This window comes from Otolemur garnettii, unplaced genomic scaffold (genome assembly GCF_000181295.1).
Source record: "Otolemur garnettii isolate 467f Iridium unplaced genomic scaffold, OtoGar3 scaffold00003, whole genome shotgun sequence".
Classification (NCBI taxonomy): domain Eukaryota; kingdom Metazoa; phylum Chordata; class Mammalia; order Primates; family Galagidae; genus Otolemur; species Otolemur garnettii.
Window position 1 is genome coordinate 8803265 of NW_003852398.1, and position 24295 is coordinate 8827559.

General features: G+C 45.4%; 1 protein-coding gene across 2 annotated transcripts in view; it reads right to left on the minus strand.

Annotated features, from left to right (window-relative positions):
* TENM2 (teneurin transmembrane protein 2) overlaps positions 1-24295 on the minus strand; it is a 945756-nt gene that overhangs the window by 45701 nt on the left and 875760 nt on the right. For both annotated transcript variants that reach the window (XM_023514814.1, XM_023514817.1), the window contains 7 exons: positions 21481-21600; positions 18299-18560; positions 17264-17531; positions 13431-13574; positions 12739-12988; positions 1774-2006; positions 106-260 (listed from right to left, as the gene is read on the minus strand). In XM_023514814.1, the coding sequence (XP_023370582.1) occupies positions 106-260; positions 1774-2006; positions 12739-12988; positions 13431-13574; positions 17264-17531; positions 18299-18560; positions 21481-21600 (1432 nt within the window). The remainder of the gene's footprint in view (positions 1-105; positions 261-1773; positions 2007-12738; positions 12989-13430; positions 13575-17263; positions 17532-18298; positions 18561-21480; positions 21601-24295) is intronic.

Here is a 24295-nt window from a genome sequence, read left to right on the forward strand (position 1 = left end):
TCTCTCTCCCTCCCATTCCAGTTTCAACCCGAACAAACAACCAATGAGAACTTCAGGCCAATAAGCAGGTGTTGCTTAGTGATGAGAAGTAGGAGAGACTCTCACCTGGGCTACGTCCATGCTTGAATCACAGCTCAGTGGCCGGACGGCGGTGAGGTCATTGGAGCCCAGCAGGGTGGAGATGATTCCATTCTGGTCGACCTTCCGGATCATGGTGGCATCCACAAAGTACATGAGCCCATTCTTGTCCACTGCAATACCTGCGCAAGACAAGCAGTGGGAATGAATCTTTTGGAAAGAGGTAGGGTTCAGGGAGTAGAGGAGGGGGTTGCCTTGCTGGGTACTCTCTACGTAGATCAGGGACCTTACTGGGGATGGATCTGCACACTCAGAGCTGGGCTTCTCAGCCTTTTAAGGCAAGACTCTTTCTCTTGGGCACTGCACTGAGATTTGTATAGTTCCTGGGGTGCTGGCTGAATCACCACCCATAGTCCCTCCAAGTGAAGAAAGCACCTTGGGCAGCAAATAAATGAACCAAGGCTGCAAAGGAACGAATGGGGAAATAACCTTGCATCTGCTCTCTTTAGAAAAGAAGTTATTTCCAAAGTTCATTGCTCTAAAAATTATTAGTAGTAAATTACTTGAATACCCTTCACAACCGATTGCAACAATAAGGTTGCAAAATGATGATTCTTGTAGTCACAAACTCTCAATTCAAAATGTATCCTCCAGGAAGCATTCCCAATTAAGCCTTGGCTCCAATTAGTGCTTCAATACCCTGGGGGGACCCATGGCCCTAGCATTCCCCTGTCACAGCGGGGCTGCTAAGACATAGACAGTGGCTTCTATTTCTTTTGTGTCTTCACCCCCCATCCCCAGTGTCCAAGTACAAGGCTTTCCTCTCTAATCCATGCTGCCTGCTGCTTTCGTGGTAGCTGAAAATACCAACAAGAACTGGAGCCTCAAATGATTGCTCCTTAACTGTATTTTTTGTCCTTTACAAATAGAGACCCATGGGTTCCAATAACTCCCCCATCCTGAACCCTTGGAAATTATACCCATTCTTAATTACTATCATTTCTTGGGCATTTATGCCAGCCACTGTGCTTTAGACTTGATATATATTATTGTCTATTATGAAAGTCTAGGCATTGTCAGAGGCCCCACTGGGCTTTGTTCTGCTCCAACCCAGGCCCCACTGGTACTCTGGCCCATGAAGGTGACCTTTCCTCTGACTTTCTGTGACTCCAGGAGCAATCTGCTCCAATTTCCATTCGTAGCATCCTAAGTGGGTAATAAGTTGACTTTAGGTAAATAAATAAGTTTTTTTTGTTTTCTGTTTTGTTTTTTTTTTTGAGACAGAGTCTCAAGCTGTCGCCCTGGGTAGAGTTCTGTGGCATCACAGCTCACAGTAACCTCAATCGCTCAAGCGATTCTCTTGCCTCAGCCTCCCAAGTAGCTGGTACAGGTGCTCACCACAATGCTCAGCTACTTTTTCTTGGTTGTGGTTGTCATTGTTGTTTTAGCTGGCCAGGCTGAGTTTGAACCTGCCAGCCTTGGTATAGGTGGTCAGCACCCTACCCACTGAGCTACGGGTGCCACCCAAATAATTTTTCTTTTTATAACGCCTCCTCACACACCCAATCTATCTGAGTTACACCATGGCAGGGAAAGCGGCGTTGGCCCTTTGGGCTTAGATTAGTTCCATTAAGAGGAAAAGCCCAGTTTGTGGCAGGGTCATCTGGGGCAGGCGTTCTCCCTCTCCTTCCTCACCTCGAGGGCTCATCAGGGTGGCATCTACTGCCTTTCCTCCATCCCCACAGCGGGCTTCGTCAAAGGGCAGACACTGCTCTCCTGTCCCTGCCACAACCTCGGAATTCCCAGCCAGGTCTTTGGCTCCACTCAGAGACTTGACGCGGTAGATTCTCCGACTGTTGGTGTCAGACACGTACAGCGATCCTGACACGGGGTCCACAGCCAAGTAGTACTTGTGGGCTGGGTTATTGCTTTAGGAGAAAAAGCACAAAGAGACATGAGAAGGGGGCCACACAGCTGGCCTCCCGGATCAAGGAGATGACAAAATCCTAGCAAAACCCTCATCTTCCCTGGTGTCTTTCCACTTTAGTGAACTGGAAAGAATCTAGCAGCGAACGTTGTGCTCTAACATGTCATGGCTCTCAGCTACTTCTCATTTCCTTAAGATCTTCCAGCTATTATAGAATTCATTGTTTCCCACCTGGTTGGACAAGTCTTGTGTCATTTAGCCAGTACCAAAAACCCCACTCCCATTCTGTCTCTGCAAGCAGGCAAGTTGCTCCACACCAGTGACAGTGCACGTGTGTCCAGCTTCTTTATTTCGCCCTGTGGGCTAAGTATATTCTCAAGTGGGATTGAGGAACGCTTCCATGTGACAATGTCCTCTTTTGTTTTCTCTCTCTCTCTTTTTTTTTTTTTTTGGCTGGGGCTGGGTTTGAACCCGCCACCTCTGGCATATGAGGCCGGCGCCCTATTCCTTTGAGCCACAGACACCGCCCTTTTTTTCCTCTCTTTTACATTCCTATATGGTCTTTGAGTTCATCATTAAAAGAGCCATATCATAAGTAAGATATCTCTAAGATATATAGATTTATTCTTTTCCATTTCATTTTGTTTTTTATTTCAGGTTCCTATGGGGGCACAAAGGATTAGGTTGCATTGTTTGCATTTGTTAGGTAAAGTTCAAGTTGGAGTTGAGGACCATGTCCTCGGCTTAATCTCTGCCTCCTCAATGCCTCCTGGTACTAGATCATTAATCCTGGGGTGACCTGGAGTTTCGTAACTTTTAACAAGAGCCATTCCCAATCCTCAGCCTCAGCTCTCCTTTACTGTTCCTCAGTGTGGGTATGAATAAACTTGGCATTTAGTGCAAAGAAATGTGGATGTCTTGCTGATATCACACCCGTAATATGAATTACCAAGAGAGGAGATGCAGTTTTCGAATCTTGGGTAGCAGGTGTGAGCAACCTCTGCCAGGGTTCCCACACTGATGTCTTCGTGTGTGGGAAGTGTGTTGGGAAGGCTCAGAGCCCTGGACCACTCCCTCTGCCGTGTGTCCAGCTGTGCCTGGGGAGGGCAACTAGGACAGGGTAAGACTTGCAGAACTGACTCAGGACTGAGACCCAGGAAACTCTAAACTCAACTCAGCTGCAGCTGATGACGGTAAGTCTTTTAGCTGTGTTGGGTCTTTGCTCTCTTATTTGGGAAATGAAGAAGTCAAATTGCATCACAGCTAATGCTCTTTCTGGCTCAGAACTGCGCAGCTCTTCCCTTCGTTGTGTCTGCCACTCATTGGAGGCCGGTGCTGAAATGGGCGTCACACTATTCCTACACTGGTCATAAAAAGCACCACCTCTGGGATGCCAGCAGCGCTTGCCTCTCTGCCTCAGTGTGGTAGACTAGGTGTCTAAAGTAAGCCACGTGTCTAAAGTAAGCCTGGGCCTTTCCCCCAGTTATTTCTCGCTTGTATGTGGTACTTTGGAATGATGGGGAGAGAAGGGCTGGGCGAGGTAAAGGGAGGTGAGGGTGAGGATAGTTTTGGATGCAGTGTCCTGTAGACATTAGCTGGTGAATCACTAATTAAAATACTACTATTTGGGTTCTTCTCTGATTAAAGGAAAAAAAGAATTAGGAGGCTATTTTTAGGAACACTTTGTAAGTCAAGTCTACATTTAATTCTGGCTTCTCCTTGGGTTGCTATTAAGCCACATAATTGAACTAGAAGTCGAGGTATTTCTAAGCTATAGCTAGTTAGAAAGAGTAGATTACCTGGGGCCACTCCCTTTCTTTCTCTTTCTCTTTTCTTTCTTTTCTTTCTTTCTTTCTTTTTTTTTTTTTTTGATACAGAGTCTCAAGTTGTTGCCCTGGGTAGAGTGCCGTGGCGTTGCAGCTCACAGCAACCTCATACTCTTGGGCTCAAGTGATTCTCTTGCCTCAGCCTCCCAAGTAGCTGGGAACACAGGTACCTGCCACAAAGCCCGGCTATTGTTTTGGTTGTAGTTGTCATTGTTATTTGGTGGGCCCAGGCTGGATTTGAACCCGCCAGCTCTGGTGTATATGGCTGGTGCCCTAGCCACTTGAGCTACAGGCGCTGAGCCTTTTCCTTTCCTTCCTCCTCTTTGTCCCCTTCTTCTTTTTGGCAATTAAGTCATTAGGGAATATCCATAAATACAAAACAAATTAGGGCAGAAAGGGAAAAATTCATGCTACTTCCTAATTAGGGCTGCACTCCGTTCCTGAAGGAAGTGGTCAATAGGAGGATCAGGGCATTGCACATCTGTGCCTATCTGTGAGCAAGATAATTAATTTTGGATTTCTAGGGAGTCTTATTCGAGAAAGCTTTTTAAGATCTCTGTCAGAAGAACAGACAGTGGAGGTCAGTTCTTGTTTAGGGGGATTGCTCTTCCCACGGCCTCCTACTCATGTGAACCAAGACTCTTGCAGAAAGCTCAGCTCAGGGGGACAGCAGTTTTTCCACATCTGTGGCTGTGGTGACCATCAAATGAGGCATGTGAGTTTCCTGGACAAATGTCCTTCTGGGGCATTTCCGCTTCTTTTAAGAATTTGGCTCAAACAGGGTGCCTAGAACCAGCCAATTTTGGGATGCCTGAGAAGAAGAAAGCAGAGGACCTTTTCTATGCAGGTCTTTCCACTGACTGGGATGATCTTGTACAATTGGACTCTAGTCTTTGTCTGATGTTGACTCAATGTCAAAGGAGCCCCTTCCATGTCAGGAAATAAGGAGAAGCATTCCTTTGAAAAGTTGTATAAATTGCTTTGTTTTCTCCCTCTTCTTGCAAATAAAATTAAGGTCACTTTTCTTTGAGAAAGTTCATACTATATCTATTCAGCACAGTGTCCGTGTGAATGCATGTAGATGCATATTTTACACTTTAGCTGTGAATTGCACCAGTGTGATTTTATTATTTATTTATTTATTTATTACATTGTAAACACATAGAGCATGGACACATTGATGCATTTGTGGGGTACAATGTGCTGATTTCATATAGAATTAGGAGCGTTTACATTACACTGGTGAAAATATGCCTCATCTCATTTACTTAATTATTGTATTTTAAATAATAACCTTGGGTCAATGGAAAGACCAAGACAACTTAGACAAAAAGGACTTGGTCTACACCCTTCATGCTACTCAACAGTGATTGAACTCCATGAAAATTCTCAGTGCATCTGACGGTTGGATTCATTCTGACCAGCAGATTGGCAATTAACTTAAAAAAAAAATGACCATATATCCAGGGGAAAAATTATTAATGAGTTGAAAATGAGTTTTTGACCCGTTTCCAGTTCATTAAAGCTTTTGTGAACCCAGTCCAACATTTACAAAAGCCAGAAGTTTGCCTCAACTGTTTAGCCCAATTATGGACTCCACTGAACAGTCGGGATAAAAGTTCGCTGAGGGTTCATTATCTTACACTTGCATCTCCCGGAAATTCTAATTACTGTCAGCTTATTTGGTTGCTTTTTGACTGCACTTCATAATTGCCAAAGCTTATCATATCCACAACACACAATTAGCACATAAAAAAGTTACTATGTTTGGTACATAAAAATATACAACATTACACAAGAAGCACAAAACGAAAAAGCAAACACAAGGAAGCAAACGAACCACAGCGAATTATATGGGAAAGAGTACTTCATCTTACCTATGTTTAAACTCTTTATTTCTTTATAGAAAGAAAACAGAAAGGAAAAAAGAACAAACAGTTAGCGGAAGAATCAATGATAAAGAAAACATAACATTTTTGTTTTTTAAAGGACTCCCCCCACCAAAAGGCAATCTTGTTATTTTTTTCCCCTCGTTACTGACAGATTCTGGCTCATTCACTTGAGAAGCACCCCTGGACTTTGGACTCCTCCCAGGTCTTGGAAACTCTGGGTAAGAATGTTGAATTCTCTGATCAGTTATGTGGGTGCCACGTGACACAGGTGGCAACAGGTGAAATTGTTTTTTCTGGCTAATGAACAGATGGGAAATAGGTTGCATCTTGGGTTCTAAAACTATTGACTGGTAATGACTGCTGGGAATGTGGTGGTGGAATAATTTTGAGGCCAAATTCAAGTCCGTCTGTAAAGAGTTCTGTGACTCTTTTGTAATGTTTGCCTTGGGTGTGGAGGGGGAGCATGGTGGCACCTGTTCTATCTATTCATCACGAGTAGGTTGCTGGATAGAGTCAGTACCACTCAGGAGAGAGACCTCCCCACACCCTGCTGCAGTTTGGCAAAGGCTCTGTTGAACCCTGAGCGTCTGAACCATTTCCTATCCCTGCTCCGTGCCACCTGCCTTCTCCCCATCTCACTGGTGTGGGATCTCAAATACGCATTCTTCCTCGCAGGTAATACCCAATATAGCAATAATGTCCGTAAATAAAATTCATAGACGGCAACACCCTCTTGCAATTAGAGCCAAAGACTCCAGTTACCATTCCTTATTGGAGAACTAGTAAAAGTTTTGTTGTTTTTTATTTTAAGGGTGAAAATATATTTCAATCTCAACAGGAAAGTGGCTGAAAGTTAAACAGTAGGGAGATGAGGAGATGCGAGGGCCTCTGGTAAGAAGGATTGCTCCTCGTTCTTGAGGCTTCTAGGTCAAAGTGAAGTCCCTGAGCCCTCTTTCCCTTCCAGCTGAGGAAGAGGCTTCCAGGAAAAGGACAGAGAAGAGTTGAATGCCCTGATTCCTGCTTAGGTGTAGCTCAGGCCTCTGCCGGGGGCCATCATTAGTGTTGGATTTGCACAGGGATTACATTTTTATATTTTATTCCAATGTGTTAGTTTTTGCAAAAAAAAAAAGTTAATTAAATGATGTTGATAACTCTTGAGCTCTGACTGACATAGTGCAATTTAAGATTCATTCTGCAAAGCCTGGTGTGTCAGGATGGCAGCCGGGAATTCTCGCGTCTATTTTATATTGCTTAATGAAAGTGAAATGTTATCTGCCACCAGTGGTAGTCATATTTGGCTCTTAATTATTGCAATATCAATTTCACTTTTTTTTTTTTTTAGTAAAGATTTTTGTAAAGAGACTGGATGGGATTTGGGTCTGCAGACCTGACCTACTTCTTTCCTAAGAATATCTGCTTTAAGTTGATTAATAGAAAATCTATGTTGGGGGAAGGAGAGGGGCAGGGATGAGGGACCAAGCCACTGGGGAGTGGAGAGTCCAAATGATGACTTGGACATGCACTTTGGAGAATGGTGGAGGTCATTGTTATTCTAGTCAAGGGTCATATTAGGTTGGGTGCCTAATAGGCAACAAACCAATATAACAGCATCATTGAGTCAGTTTGTGCAGATGAGTCCAGATGCCCTACTTACAAGGGACAGGCCTACGCCTAGTGTGCATGGCCTCAATAACACAAACCCTTTAGGCGAACCCTTTGAGGAAAGCGTGGTGTCTCAGATTTAAGAATTGAGATGGATCCGCTCTTCACACGGCAGAGTCTCAGTGATTTCTCTGTGAAGCCTTCAGGGTCTCTCCTGGCATTCTCAGCCTGCCCTGCAGAGCTGTCATCATTGTGTCTTGTGATTTATGTGTGTGTGCTTGTCTTCCTCCATTCTTTGTGAACAGGATATGAGTTATTCCTTTGTATTGAGGATATCAAGTAGAGAGCCCATGAGAAGGGAAGGCCTGGGAAAATGGGTTCTTGAGTGAAGGAGGCAAGGAATGAGGCTACTTCTAGGGTTGGCCAGACCCCTGTTCAACTAATTCTAATCCCTTATGTTCTGTTCAGAATTACAAAGCTACAGTCAACTGAAATTTGTCTCTTTCCATTCCAACTCCTGCTGTGTCACATTTTCCCCTTGAAGAGGGTGAAGTAGCCACAGGTTTGTTTATTTATTTATTTATTTATTTATTATTATGATTATTATTTTTTTTTTGCAGTTTTTTGCCGGGGACAGGTTTGAACCCACCACCTCCAGTATATGGGGCTGGTGGCCTACTCCTTTGAGCCACAGGTGCCGCCTTTATTTATTTATTTTTTGTTCTAACTAAGGGGAATTTGACTTGGGATATGTTTAGTTTAGTTGTAGAGGGCTGTGCTTATGCAGCTTGTAGACCCTTCAGTATCTAGTTAAATCATTGCTAGCCATTGTGGCCTAGGAATGGCTTTCAGGAATGTTCTGCCACACTGTACTGATTTACTCGGCATTACGGCAGGGAGTGTAAGGACCAATGTAGAATTTATATCTCCCTATTATCAGGACATCGATGACAATCAGATTAAAGAGCATCAATTCAAAGAGCATGTAGATTATTCACTACACAAGAAAACCTGAAATGCCCAGAAATACTGTAAAGGAAACTCAGTAAAGGTTTTCCCAAATGTTATAACTCTAACACTTTATACGTCACCAGTAATCAATTGTGCATATGAAAGAATACTTTCTAATTTATCAATAATAGGAAATAAATTTTGATGAGCCACATAGGAGGAAAGGCCGCACACATCTCTCTATTCTTCCTGTAGGTAATCAAGTTAAAAAAGAACCATCATATTAAAAGGCGACCAAAGAGAATTCAGCCAAAAAGTGTGGGAAAACAAGTTGTCACGGAAGTGTAATAGGAGTTAATTAGTAAAATAGCTTGTGATGTTTGTGCTAGTTGTTGGCTTTTTAAAGAATCTGTAGTTTGTTTTGGTTTCTTTTCTCATCCTAAATAATACGAGTAACACTCAGTTTCATCTCTCATTTGGTATTTACAAGTTTGTTTTCTTCTGTCTTAGAGAGAGGCCCTGAAATCACATTAGATTTAGGCCCCAGGAAACCTGGAGCTGTCCCTGGTACAAGGACTTGAGAACAGTGCCAAGCGCTATCCAAAAATTTAGGGGATCACTGTCGTTATTTTTATTCTGGATTGGGTGTTTTGATATCTTGTCTTTCCTCACCACCATTTTCATAGTTTGACCACACAGGGAAAGCCTCTGCATCCTTTTACTAGAGACACAGCGTCCTCCCCAACAGTCTACCAGCTGACGCTCTCAGACCAAGCTTGTCCTTGATGACACTTGCTTCCAGGATCTGCCTTTGCCCACCTTCCTGGGCGTCTCTGAGCACCGTCACACCTTGAGATGCCCTTGACCTTCTCCCAAAGTACCATCAGAATGTCAGCACAGAGAAGTGGTTTGGTTAGAGAAAAAGCATACTTACTATCTATTGTAATATTAGTTTATGTTTAAGAAAAAAGAAGTGAGTTTTTCTTAGAGCTTCAAACATTAAAGAAGGTGTGAAATTCTTAGGTTCATCGGGAGGGGCCCAGCTAAAAACAATGTGGAGACCGGGTCCCATCCCTTACCATTTACTGCTGGATTTCAGGGTCTAATTCCTGAGATGTTCTCAAATTGAGGAGAGAGAAAGGAATTTTTATGAGAGAAATTGCCCCTATGATATTAGTGACTGACAAATGTACTGTCCTCAGAGGGCTTAGGTGTTCTAAAGACAACCTGGAGAGGGTGTAAGTTACAGGAAAGGCAATAGACCACCAGGGATGGGATATTAGGCTTTGGGGGAGGAAAATGGGTATTGAAAACGTCCCGAATGTCAGCTCAATCAGAGCACAGAGGTGATGGCCAGTTTACCTAAGAGAGGGCTCTGTGTGGGATTGGAAGTTATGGAGACGTACAGAGCTCTGCGGCAAAGGAAGGAGGAAGAGAGAAGGGTACTGAGAGAATATTTCGGGGAATATTTAAATAGAATCCCAGCTCCCAGGCTCAGCTCTGGGATAGGCACTGACTCCCGAAATTGAATCATTCAGCTGCCAACACACAATGGAGGGAAGACACAAGCAAGACAGGTCTCTGCCTCCCCCTCCCTCCCTTTGCTGGTTGCTGTTCTGAAGAGAGGGGATTGACAGCCCTTTGTTTTCAGGCATGCAGTGGGAAGAAAAGAAGAATCAAACCAGTGTTCTTGTAAAAGCTTAACTTTTAATCGGCTCTGGGTACCTGGCTGATGAAAGCAAGAACAACTCGAAAGGCAGCTAAAAAAGAAAAAAAAATCACACGGCTGTCAAGGGAAATTGGGAGCCATCCTCGCTCAAGCTGTCCCCAATGTCACCACCTGGGCGTGGTGCGGCGTGTTCTGACGGGGCCCTTAGCTTGTGCTGGTGATGTCATGGACTCTACTAATTGAGAGGCGTGGAACTGAGGCACAGCTGTACCAAGCGAGAAAAGATGCATCTGCGTTTTCTTCAATTCGGGCAACTTATCTTGGCACCTCGTGTGGGCCAGGCCCTGCTCTAGGCATTAAGGGCCAGAGATGACCAAGAGGCTTTCCCTGTGGAAGTTCACACACTTGGGCCCTAATGATTTCCACAGAAATGGCAGCACCAGAAGGCAGGAAATGGTGTCAGCTCCAGTGGGGAGAGTGAGAATTATTTCCTCCGGGGAGCTCAGGCTTCATGGGAGAGGGAGGCCCGCCCACTGTCTATGCAGGTGGAAGCCATGCGGGAGGATCAGGTAGGGAAGGTATTTAAGCAGAGTGAGCAGCACGCACGACAGTTCAGAGCTGGGACTGTACCATGCAGGGGCTGATGAGGCTGTGAGCAGGGGGAGCATGAGGGACGAGGAAGGCCTGATGGGGAGGGGTACAAAGGCCAGAGGGGATGATTCGGCCCTTTCCCACGTCTGCCATGGAAAAGCAGACACCCTCGCCCCGCCTCCTCCCACGGTGCCAGGGAAGAGGAGACTTTCCTTGGATAAAAATGAACAAAACATCTAGGGAGGGGACCTGCGTGGGAGGGGGAGGCTCGCCAGCTGGGCAGTCTGTGAGTCTCCCGCCTGCTCTTCTGGGCCTTCTTCTCAAACCCAGGGCTCATCTTTTGGTTCCTGCAGCCTCTTCCTCCACCTCATGCCCGCTCTGTGTTTGGCCTTTGGCTCTTGAACTCAGCTTGAATCACTGAACTCTCTCTCTTTTTAAAAAAAATGTAATTTAATTTAATTTTTTTTATTATTTGGGATTCATGGAGGGTACAGAGGATTAGCTTACACTGACTACATTTGTTAAAGTCCCTCCTATAATTGTGTCCCGTCCCCAAGACTGACTTCTCTCTTTTCATCCTCCTGGTGCTGGTGGTCAGGTCCCTGACATTTCTCCCAGGGGACCCCAAGGACCCTAAAGGGCAAATGCGACCTGAGGCTCTTTGAACATCCTTCATGTGGTGGCAGAGGCTCCTACAGAGGACACCACTGTCCGTTCAGTTACTCAGGCCCAAATCCTAGACATCAGCCTTGATTGCCTCTCTCTCCATTCCTCACACCTGATCCACGACTCTATTATATTTAGCTTGAAAATATATCCTAATGGGAGCGCTTCCTATCTCTTCTGCTACCATTTTTGTCTCAATGACTATCATCCAAACCCAGACAATCATGGCTTCTCCCTGTGGGTGTCGGGCCTCAGCTCCCTCACGCTTACAGCCCACTCTTCACGCAAAGCGCCACAACCATCTCTACAAGACAAATCAGATTGCACCAACTCCACCCCCTTCCTCCTTTAACCTCTGACGTCTGTCCCTGCCAACAGAAGATGATGAGCACTCACCTGTGTGGTCAAGACTCTGACGCACCGGTCTGCTAGCCACCTCTCTGACCTCCTCTGAGGCACCCCCTCCCCTCGCTGCTTCCCACCCTCCAGCCACACTGGACTTCTAGCATCCTAAATAAGCCAGGCTAGTGGCTGGGGTTAAGGCTTTCTTTTGCATAACTCCTTTCTGCCTGGAATGCTTCCCCCCAGATCTTCCCAGCGTGAACCCAACAACCAAAAGGCAACCCAAAATTCAACCGGGAAAAAAGAGGTCCCCCAGAACAACACGGAGAGCCCCCACATCTCCCCCCACAACACAGCCCATATCGCACACACAGAGAGACCCCCCAAAAACACGCGCCGCCGCGAAAAAGCGCTTCTCTTTGTTCACATGGTGTGGTCTGCAGCTCCTTGTCAGAGCATAAGCACAACTGGGGCTTGGTGTGTTCCCCAATTTCCCCCTCCAGCCAGTCAGTTCCTGGCATGTGGTTATACATTCACCAAATACTTATTGAATAGTGGTTGCCTCCTTCTTTATAATCTTATTTCTTCCTCTGTTTATATACAGATCTCCCCTGGGTTGAGGATCTGGGGTCAACTTCCCTGGGAGGAACGTTTTTAAGAGCTTTTAGGGATCAATATTTTTGCAGCACAGAGGGGTCTGGACTTCAGACTCGGTAGCAAGCAATGCCCATGAAGAATCTATTGGAGGTGGCCAGAAATGGCCTGGCAAGGCCTACTCAGTAAAGCTCTGTTGCATCCTAGGGGATGGGCAAAGGTTCAGAGACTTTACAGAGTCCTAGCACACAGAGGTACTTGACACAGAGTTTTGAATTAGTAAATGAACATTAGTGGTTCTCCAACCTTAATGTGCCTCAGCGTTTTCTACAGAGCTTTCCAAAAATAATAGATGCCTTGGCCCTTCTCTGGTCCTTTGTTTGTAAGGTGGTTGCTGACTGTTGTGTCCAATCCTGTGTGTGTGATTTTGTAGATACACAGAGCATGTCCCCACCTCCTCACTGGACTCTGGGCCTGAGTTTTGGATCACCCAGACCACATGTTCTCATGAGATCACCAAGTGCAGCCCCATCCCCCAGTGAAACTCAGGAGCAGGAGGGAGGAAGCCAGCAATGGAAGGGCCCCTGTGTGGCCATTTACCGTAACTCCAAGATGCTGGTCACGTTTCGAGAGGGAAAGATGCGCCGGATGTAGTTGAAGTCGCCCACGTAGAGGCTCCCATCCACTCCCACAGCCAGGGCCACCGGGGCCAGCAGTTTGTTGCCTTCAGCGAGGCCATTGCAGCTGGGACAGGAGATGCTCCGGCGGCGGCCGTTGCCCATGATGCTGGTGATGATGGCAGGCTGCTGGGTCAGGAACTGGTTCTCCCCAGTGCCCTTGTGCAGGATTCCTGGTGGGGGGGTAGATGGGAGGGTTACTGTGGGTGACTGTGGCTCTCTGGGGAGAATATGCACATTGGCCTCCTGGGGCGAAGGGAGGTGACACAGGGAAAAGAGAGATAAGAATGCCTTGATTTGGGGGTAACTCTCCAATTTCTTTACAATGTGGGAGAGCTGCAATGGGAGGGATGGCAAGGGAGACCCATTAGGCAAGGGAGACATTCGTGGGGATAACTGGAGAAGAATTGTGAGGCTGATGCTCTGGGGGATCCAGCCCAACCTTTTTGACATTTAAAAGGAGAAGGTGGGATAAAAAAAGATGCCTATTTTTGGCACTTGACCAAAAAATGGCTAAGGGAATGGGGAAAAGGGATTGCTCAAATGCTAGTGCTGAAGAGAAGGTCCCCAAGAGGTGACACGGCCGCCTTTGGGACTGGAGATGTGTTCACGTACCACTTTTGACATTGAGGATGTGGTGTTTGTCCAGGGACCAGCCACCCAGGTTGGAGGGGTCCAGCTCAAATCCCTGCAAGAGGGCGGTCCTTTTCTCCCAGAGAATTAGACTGGGGCAAGTCTCATATTCAAACCCAACAGACACTGAAAGATAAGAGGGGGTGGGGTGGAGTGGGAGAGAAAAGAGAGTTTACTTGATTACTCCAGAGCGCTCCAGCGAGAATGAGAAACACGTGTTCACAGTGATAACGGATTCCGTTCCAAAAACTCACTCAGAAAGGCGGACTGATTGCTTTTCTCCTTGTGATTCCACAATATTAAATTCAGATTCTCAGCCAAACTCGACCTTGAAACTTTACACAGTAGTACTCCGTGCAGATGGAAGAATCTTTCCAAAGAACTGTGGTCTTTTAAAAATGACCCCAGCAACGGGGAGGGAAGAAAAGGGATCATTTACCTCGTACAACTCCCTTTTAGAGACGGGCAGGAGACTGTTTCTCTCAACCTGCTGTTTCCACCCACATGAATTTATTATATTGTGTGTAATTTATTCCCATGCACTAGGAGAAAGGCCTTTGGAAGCTTAGCAGCTCACTGATGAGGATATTTGGGAAGCAAAAGCTTGTGTAAGTTAAGACATTTTGTATGTTTCCTCAGGATTCTAGAAAGGGCCAGGAGAGGCCAGGCCCCAACGGGGACACAGCAAGCTATAAGTTATGTGGAGACCCCCTGGGGAACAGTAAAACCCAAAGCTGTTTGTGAAAATCCTCCCTCTGCCACGGGGATGGAGGGGAGAGAGAGCGGCGGTGAAGAATGTTAGTCCTAGCTCAGCTCCAGCCTCTGCTTCCGGGGGCTCCCTTTCCCCCACATCTAACACAGGGACAATGAAGGCTCAATTTCTCAGAGATGTGGTAAGGACAGATGAGACACATTGCTGAGATGCCACACATCTTTAATGGGGACACTGCTCTGGAAATACGAGGCCTTGTTCTTACTGCATTAAACACTAAACTGTGTGTGTCACCTTTGGGGATTCTCCACAGCTTTTCAAAAATTCTGAGATACAGAAGTGTTGAAATGAACAAAGGACACATTTTATCTTTAACCCCCCTCGATATATTTCCTCACTTGTCCTCTGAAAATGCCAAGACACAATGACCAAATGACCAATCTGACAGAAAGAGAATTGCTAGCGTCTGGCTTGTGGTCTTGATATATTATTTCTCATTAAAAGGAATCAGGGCTTCTTGAAGCCACGGCTGGAGCAAGAAATGAACAAGACGAGACCTGGCCATTTTATCATACTGGATAGCAGGGAAGGAATCAAAATCTATGAGGGCCATGCCAAAAGGATTTGGGAGTCAGCTTGAAAAGGCTCCCACTGACCAAAGATGGGGCCATTTGACCATTAGTAAGGACAAGAACGTCAATGGACTGGAACATTCTGGATACACTCCAATCCATGAGTTCATAATGGTATTTAAAAAACATTAATTTGTCACCACGGAGTGATGAATCAACACATATGTATACTATGTGTTAATTATATACATATTAAAAACTAGTAAATAAGGAGAAAGAATCAAGCATTTACCCTTTTCTTTTTCCTTTGAACTATACTTCAAAAAACTAAGTTGTTAATGGCAAAATATCTCTGTGCAAAAGTATTCCAGCTGATGGATGAAGAAACAATGACAGAATTAAAACACCATTTCCTTACCTCTCATGACCTATGGAACAGGCAGTTAGCATCAAGGACTAGTGAAATCACTAAAAACCATACAACTTAACGTTTAGTGTCTCCCGACAGAAGAACACAGCCCCACCTACCAAGTATTTCTGCTAAAACCAAAAAGCAAACCTAAACCCGAGGAAGCTTCAAGATCTAACCATCTGTTTTGAGGAGGTACAGGGGACGGAGGACCATGTTAAATATCTACAAGTATGCAATCAGGAAACCAACCAACCAGCCCATGGGAAACTGGACAGCCAAACAACCCAGTTTCTTCAACAAATAAATCATAAAGGTTAAAGACCAGGGGGTGGGGTGGGGGGGGAGAATGGAGAAAGTTAAAAAAATTGAGAGAAATCAACCAATAGTTAAGGTAGACCTTAATGGGATCTTGAGTCAAATAAAATATTAATAATTTATGATATTTGTGAGATAAGTGAAATATTGAACAATGATGGACTATGTGATAATATTAAGAATATTTTTGTTGTGATAATAATATTGCTGTCATGTTTTAGTGCTTTTTAGAACAAAATTCGGAATTTAGTATTACTGATGAGGTGATATGATGTCTGGGAATTGCTTTAGAAAAATACGGGAGGCAGGGGAGTAGATGAGAGTATAGAAAAGCAAGATTCATGATGAGTTGATAATGAGCTGGAGGACGTGGGTCCGCGTTATAATATTTGGTCTACTTTCTGATATTGGCTGTTGTTTTGATATTGTCTAAAGCCAGATATAATATTTGACTAGCCAATGTTATATGTGAAATGCACTAGTTACTCCAACAACTTATACTAACTTGCTGATGCTATTAACTCCACTCACCAAGGAAGGAAACCACTGGGGTCATATCCTGAGCACATGTGGCACCTAGTTGCACGATCCCAGGTGATTCTCTTACTCTCTCCCTCTTACCCCCTGTGCACAATGGGGATTATGAGAGGGCTTTCTTGGAGAGGTTACCCAAGACAAGGGACTTAGTGCAACGAATGATCTCTGCACAAAAGGAATGTCTGATAAACATTGGTTGCCAATTATAGTGAGTATTTCCAAGTTTGCCAGTTTCTCATTTTGGTAATTTATCTTTACTCATAATTCTTTTTTTTTGAGACAGAGTCTCAAGCTGTCCCCCTGGGTAGAGTGTCGTGGCATCACAGCTCATAGCAACCTCCAACTCCTGGGCTCAAGCGAGTCTCCTGCCTCTGCCTCCCAAGTAGCTGGGACCACCGGCGTCCGCCACAACGCCCGGCTATTTTTTGGTTGCAGCCGTCATTGTTGTTTGTGTCAGTGGCACCTTAGCCACTTGAGCCACAGGTGCTGAGCCTACCCATAATTCTTGAAAACTGCTAGTCTACTGATGAAGAGAATACAGGCATCTGGATTTTAATTAACACCCCCCCGCCCCATAGCTTTCCATAAGTAGGAAGATACCAGGTAGGTTGAGATTACCCCAGGTCTCACAACTGGGATAACAGCAGGCCCCTTCTCTTAGGGTGATCTTTCTTAAGATGACATATTCCTTCAGAAGACATAGCCCTGAGCCATGGCGTGTGGCTTTCAGAGCTCCTTGAACCCCATTTTCTGACTCTTGAGGTTTATTCTGTGCCATTTGAAAGTGCTCCCTCTGGAACATGACCTACTCCTGCCCTACTCTCTCCCTTCATCCAGAATGTTCTTCTCTTCCACTCCACTCCAGCTACGTTGGCCTTTTCTTTGACCTTCAAACACAACTAGTTCTTCTCTCTGCCTGGAAGACTCTTCTGATTTTCATGTGGTTCTTTCTTATCATTCACATCTTTGTGAATGTCATCCTGTCGAGACGCCCTGAGTGCCCACTACAGCCACCCCCCTTCCCAGTACATATCACTTATTTTAATTTTCTTATTAGCACTTATCACTGTTTGATTATTTCCTTATCTAATGTGAATTTATCCCCTACTAAAACATAAGGCCCATAGAAGAGAAGTTTTGTTTGTCTCACTGATCATTGTGTCTTAATCTACTAGGATGGCGCTTGGCATAGACTGGGCACTCAGTTAAGTACTGGCTGAGTCCATGCATGACTAAATCCACGAATCAGATTGGAACCAGAACATACCAACAGCGTCTGAGAGTCCATACACTCGTTGGCCATAAGCATCCGTCTTGTCCCAGACGAAGGTGTAGGCCAGGTTGGGAGAAGCCTGGAATGACTTCTGGAAGAGATGCCCCTCCACCGCGACCATCAGGTGAACTCTGATAAGGTTCAGGGGCACCGTGGACTGGGTCATGGTAATCTTCAGCAGTGACTTGTATCCTGCGGTTCTGGAGCTCAGATAGCGAAGCTTCACGTTGGAACCAGGGAGCTCAATTTCTTCATGAAGAACCTGAAGGAGAAACACAGGGTAGACACACACGTCACACACACCCCTGGAGGTGAGCCGCCGGCACCTCCTGCCCCCTTCCTCCTATCCCCCTCACCGAAGCATCACACCTTAAGTGGGTGCAAGAACCACTTGCTACAGCTGAGCAAGAAAAAAAAATCAACCAAAACTTTACCCTCTACCACAGAGTGAAGGGGCTGAGGTTATGATTTTTGGATTAATAATTATTCTTGGTCACCGTTGTGTTTCTTTTTAAAAACTACACTGTTGGCAAAAGATGTAAATAAGAACAGCAGGCTTTATTGCTAGCTGCGTGCAAGGAGGCCACGAGAGGCTGTAATTATATGAACCTACAACTTCCACTGACAATTGGAATAAAGCAACGGGGAGGCAATAATGTAATCTGCCCTCTGTCGTAACACCGATGTAGATCATTAAAGCGTCTCTTATCATGTATCTCTGTGACTAACAGGAATAAAAAGCAATTTGCAGGTGGGTTGCACATATGTATACTGTTTTTATTTTATTAAAAGCTCCGGCGACTGCCAAAGTCTTGAACGACTACCTGCAAACATCCAGCATGTTCAGGAGGGATTCAAACTTGCCTCTCCAGTGACTATAAATTCTATTGTGTTCCTACTTTTTGTTTCTCTCTTTTAATATTAGTTTCTGGCTCATTCAGGGAGCAGCGATGTGCTGGGAGGAGGCTGGCCAGTTGGTTTTGGTGACGGAACTACCGCCAGCCCTGCCCTGGTCCCCACCGTTCCTACCTGGGTCTCAGGCACAATTGGATTCTGCCCAGGGGCAGCACTGAAGAAGGTGGACAAAGGGGAGGAGATGATGATGGGATCAGGTCGGACAAAGCCACTGAGGTCACAGCTGGGGATGGAGTTCTCCTCGGTCTTCATCACCAGGGTGTCCATGGCGTAAAAGCTATTCCAAGGCAGCCATACAGTTCGCTCCTGGCTCATGAACGGGGCTCGCTCAAAGTGCAGAGTCAAGGAAGCACCCCCGTTGGCGATCAGGTCAAATCTGGAAGGAGAACAGGCTTACTGAGAGGGGTGGACTCACCTTTAGACAAGGGGGGATACTTCTCACCTGTGGGCAGTGGAGGAGAAGAACACAGAGGAGGGGGATGTGGCTTTGGAGGCAGAGAGGTGGGGTTGTAATCCAAACTCTACCACTTACTAATTACGTGGTGATGGGCTAGTTCTTAACCCTCTTTATCTGTAAAATGAAAACAATGGTACTGCCACACATGGTGTGGCTGAGAGAATGAAATAAGATGAGTACACAGCAGAGGTCAGGAAACTATGGCCTGTGGGCTAAATCTAGCCCACCATTTGTTTTGATCAATAAAGTTTTATTGGCACACAGCTACAGTCATTTGTTCATGTGTCCTCTGTGGCTGGTTTCCTGATGCAATGGTAGAGCTGAGTCGTTGCAATAGAAACCACATGACCAGCAAAGCCGAAACTATTTACCATCCAGCCCTTTGGAGAACATGGTTGCTGACCCTTGGCATAAAGCACTTAGCACAGTTGTAGGCTGATAAAAATGTTCAGTAAATAATGTAGTTACAGTGACACAACATTAGGATGAGGAAGCACTCAACACAGCATTCTTCTAGTCAACCTCTTCTCTGTATCTGATATCTTTGATAATGGTTCTTTTTTTTTTTTTTAACTTTTTATTTATTTATTTGCCATTTTTGGCTGGGGCTGGGTTTGAACACGTCACCTCTGGCATATGGGACTGGCATCCTACCCTTTTGAGTCACAGGGGCTGCCCTTTTTTTTTTTTGAGACAGTCCCTCTAGGTAGAGTGCCGTGGCATAGCTCACAGCAACCTCCAACTCCTCGAGTGAGTCTCTTGCCTCTACCTCCCAAGTTGCTGGGACCACAGGTGTCCGCCACAATGCCTGGCTATTTTTTTTTTGTTGCAGCCATCATCGTTGTTTGGCAGCCCAGGCTGGATTCGAACCTGCCACCTTAGGTGTATGTGGCTGGCGCCTTAGCCACTGGAGCCACAGGCGCCGAGCCAATAACGGTTCTTAAACTACATTCCTGGTTCCTCAAGAGCTGGACAGAGGTTTATTACCAGTAAAGAAACATAAAGGTAGTTCTTGCCCAGTAACAGAAAACAGAAAAGAAGGAGGTTGATGGAGAGAAGATTTTCATTTTTAAGCTTTACTCCCCCATTAAAATCTCAGCTCTCCAAGGATGGTGGTGTTGTCTGTCTTGGTCACTTCAGATAACCCAGTAGCTGACAGAGCCCTGGATCACAGTAGAACCTAGGTGAAAGCACACTTGATTCGGCTTCACCCAGTCCTAGTAACACACTGGTGTTCTTAGTGGACATAAGATGAAGGCACAAGGAGCACCTGAATATTATCAGAGCACGCACAGTACACCAGTTTATTAATTACTCCGTTTATGTGCTGATTTATTGGGCATATGTGCTGCCAGGGATGGTTTTGTATAGTATCCAGAAGAGAGTCAAATGTCTTGAAGCAAAGTTGTTCCTAGCTGGCACGATGGGATCCACATGGGTGTGTGTGGCACACACCGTCACGCAACAGATTGTGGGATTCCTCGGAGCATTCCCAAACACAGTCTGTGACTTCTGTGGCTCAGCAAGATAAACTAGCTGCAGAGTCACTGATCCAGGAGGTCGGACAGATGACCGGGGGAGTGGATTTGGGCCTTACTTAGCGAGGAAGCAGCTGAGAGAAATGAAGCAGCAGGGGGAGAGGACAGACATCAGAGGCCGGACTCTGAAACGTCTTCTCTGTGTCTTAGAGGACTTTGCAGGAATTAACTCAAATATGTCAGCTCTGTAAGAACACAGCTTCTAAGAATGAACCCAAGTAAGAGTGGCCCTGCATGGCACATACCTGCTGTCCTAGTGTTTAAAATAATTAGCTTTGGCTATAGAAATGTATTTGTGAGATGGAAATTTAAAGAAGATCGAAGATTTGATAGGAATCATTAGACCCCTTATGTGGTTTCAGATGGGGGAATACGAGGGTAGGGTTACTGGTGGCTGGTAATTGTTGAAACCACGGGCAAGGCCACAATACAGCCTGACTTCACCAGGAAAAGGCAAGGCTCCCAGTTCTCACCTCCGTGGTGTGCCTGATTTTCCAGGGAAATGTGGTATATTGGTTTTATAGTTAACAGTCCTTTTCTCATTTGAAATAGAATGCTATAGTGTGTGTGTGTGTGAATGTGTGTGTGTGTCCATGTGTGTTTTTCTTAGCCCAGAGTAAGGAGTGAGTGTTTTCATCTTTCCATAGACTTCCTCTCTCTTCTTCTTATCTTTTTAAAAAAATTTCTACTCTATGCCCAAATGGATTAAGGAAATGACAGAGCTTTCACGTTGATGGGGGCTGAATGGTGCATGTTTCCAATCAGAAGATAATAGGGGAAGGTTGCCTCCTTCACGCAGCAGGGTGACTGCTAAATGTATTTAATTAGACTTCTCTGATTACATGCCACCCCTTCAAAACGGTAGCGAAAACAACACAACTCCTAAAGCCACAGATGAAAGCAGAAGGGGGTCACCACAGGACACTGTGTCACATGGATTCCTGTCACCCTGCACTGCCTTTGATTTAAAATGGGAGTCAGTTTCTAAGAACTACCTTCCCTCTCCTGTCTAGAATCTGCCCCACCCCTAATGTACACACAAAAGCATTTACCTGACATAGAAAAAAGGAAGGTGATGGCTGCCAGCAGCCCCAGTAGGCTGCCCTTCCCGTTCATTTTCTCTTTTTGACACCTGACCAAAAAGCACGAAATGTCTTTGAAGGGGATCCTCGGTAGAGGTCTGGCCCGGTGGGCACTCCAGTCCACAGGGGCAGTCACATGGTCCCAAGGTAATAGAACTATCCGTTCCTCCCCATGTGCACTCCAACGTGGGTAGGTACGAGCCCCACAGAGCTACTTACGTGCCATCCTGGCGAGTGATGGTGTAGCCGTATTTGGGGTACTTGACAAAAGACACGTTCACGCCAACCAGGGGAGTTCCGTCTGTGGTTACTACTTGGCCTCGGATAAGGGAAACCAAACTGCGAGAGAAAGAAACGCAGGTCTTTGAACCACACGCGGGAGAAGGAAGGGACAATCCCCTACGTCTCTGCTCCCCCACCCTCCTCTGACCCCGAGGGCAAGGAGGGGACTTTCAGCCTTAACCTCTGGCTTCACTCGCTCACACCTCCTAGAAGGACGGGCCAAAGGGAGGCCCCAGGCGCTTTGCTTTGCCTTAGGAACAAAGCTTGTGACATTTTGGGGTGTAACCTATGGGCAGCATTCTCGTCACTCAGCAGTGGGGTCTCCCGTGTCCCTTTTACCTTGGCCTTGCTCCATTCTTGATGTCATTTGGCTTTTGTTTGGCCCGAGCTTCAGGCTGCCCCTTGTCACTCAGGAAAGTGCCGCAGCCTGGCGCAGAGAGGAGCATACTTGGGTGAGAGCTTCCCCATCTGCCCACTTATTTCTTTTTTTCTTTTGGCTTTGGAGGAAGGACAGGTTATGCATCGCCCCTAGGCTAGGATGTCCTGGGAGTGCAGGGGAGTACACTGAGGTTTCTATGAGGCTGGGACATGCACATACATTGTTTTTTGTTGCCCTCTAAGAGCAGAATTTTTCATAATTCATGAGAGCCTGAGGGAAAGAGAACATTGTGGATTTGTTTTTTTTATTATTATTATTTTTTTTTGTGGTAGTAGTAATCTTGGCTCCTAGATTCTGGATTCCGTGTAAGTACATATTTCTCACATCAAATTCCTGCTCCCTTGGGAAGGGATGGTCAAAATTCTTCCCAAAGTGTCTAGTGTCAGGGAAAGCCCCCCTCTCTTCGGGTCATAGTAACTAGAACCCTTCTAAGAATGCCAGTTTCCAACCAGCTACCTCCGGAGAATCCTATAAAGCCATGGCAACGGTAACAATATTCCACTCCAAGTCCATGGAGGGAGAATGCATATGCCTCCTCTCACGGGACTTTTCTGGAATTATGGAGAAACGGGACAATGAGAAGCTGCATTTCAACACGGAGCCCCCAGTCGCCCAGAAAGGTCTGCAGCTGTATAGGTGGCCTTTAAGATGCTGGGCGATTAGGCAAAAGCAGAGAGGTTCCTAGGCTCCCCCATTCCTGGACACATTCCCAATTTCTGGACTAGGCAATCAACTGACCTTTCCTTTGCCAGAATCTTGTCAAAGTCTGCTGGAACATTGGAATGCACTGCCTTCCGCAGTCCCGGGTGTCCTGAAGCCTGGAAGGATGCTGTCTCCAGGCAGCTCTCTTTTTATTAGCAGGACCCCCAACTGTTCAACTCCAGCCCTTTGATGATCTCAAGAGTGTTTAGACTGTTCCACTGACAGCTCTAATTGTCTGCTAGTGGCTGCCTAACAAATGAATCCCATTTTTAGCTGGTTTCAACCACAATGCTAGAATCTTTTGAAAGTAGAAAACTAATTTATGAAAATAATCCTTTTGTTCAATTCCATTTTCTTATCTTAGCTCAGACTAAAATTCCTTTAAGGCCTTACCAGACACTATTTTAAAATCAATGATGTGTGTTGACGACCATAAGGTACACAGCGCTCGTGATGAGAAAACAAAATTAGGAATACATTCCATAATGGGTTTCTCCCCCCTTCTTTTTTTTTCTACAACTATTTCTTTTAAATCATTCCTGTAGCATAAGCCTTTGCTGAGTGCCAACAGAATAGAAGGGGCTGAGTTGCCTGTGATTCCTACCCTCTGTTTTTTCTAAATCTTCATTGCTGTTGGCTACCTATAGTTTCCAGGCAGTCAATTTTCAGAAAAGATTCAGCGAAGACATGCTATCAGTTCATTTCTATTTATGATTATTGATGTGTAACAATTATCACATTATCTAGATAGTGAGATCCGCTCTATAAATTACAGTGGTGGAATCAAAGCGTTTTAGTTATTTTTGTATGCCATTATCTAGAGGAACGCCTTTGCAGAAGTCTTGAATTAAGTTCTTTTTTACTCCTCACTTTGTCCTTCATTATTTGTCAGACGATAATGCACTGGAATTCACATGCTCACTGAACTTCAACCCGTGTCTTGGAGTTGCATTTTGCGCTTCTGAATTATGTATCCATAATACAGACTCACTGGAGAGCGTGGGCTTATTTGGGTGCAGCTATTTACTGTGATGTTCAAGGTTGCAGAGAAGCTTTCTCTAAAGCAACTTTCTTTCAGGTCTCCTGGGCTGGTAGAGTCCACCACAGGTTCTGGGGTTCTTGCCTGTTTGCCTGTATCTTGGCTCTAGCTCAAGATGCCTTCTGGACGGGGTAACAATTAGTGAGGCTGATAAGATTAAATCAGAAGGGACGGGCAAAGAAAGAGTGTGAAAGGGAGAATATCGGGAAATGTCTGCATTTAGGATAGAATTAATGAAATGCTAATTAGGAGGCAGATTGAAATAGACCATGGCCCATCAGAGGATGCATTTACAGCATAAGCAAACCCCACCTAAATGCTTATGGCCTTAATGCAAGCCTGGCGTGGTCATGAGTCTCTGGAAAGATGAATCATGTTCATAATTAAAAGGAATCGTACCTACAGAGACACTTCCATACTAGGATCTAATAAGCAGAAAAAAAATACTTTTTTATTTTTGTACAAATTTTTTGAGAGGCTCGTCTATTAAAAGAAGCAATAATAACATTACTGTGTGGCTCGGCGCCTGTGGCTCAAGCTGCTAAGGCGCCAGCCACATACACCTAAGGTGG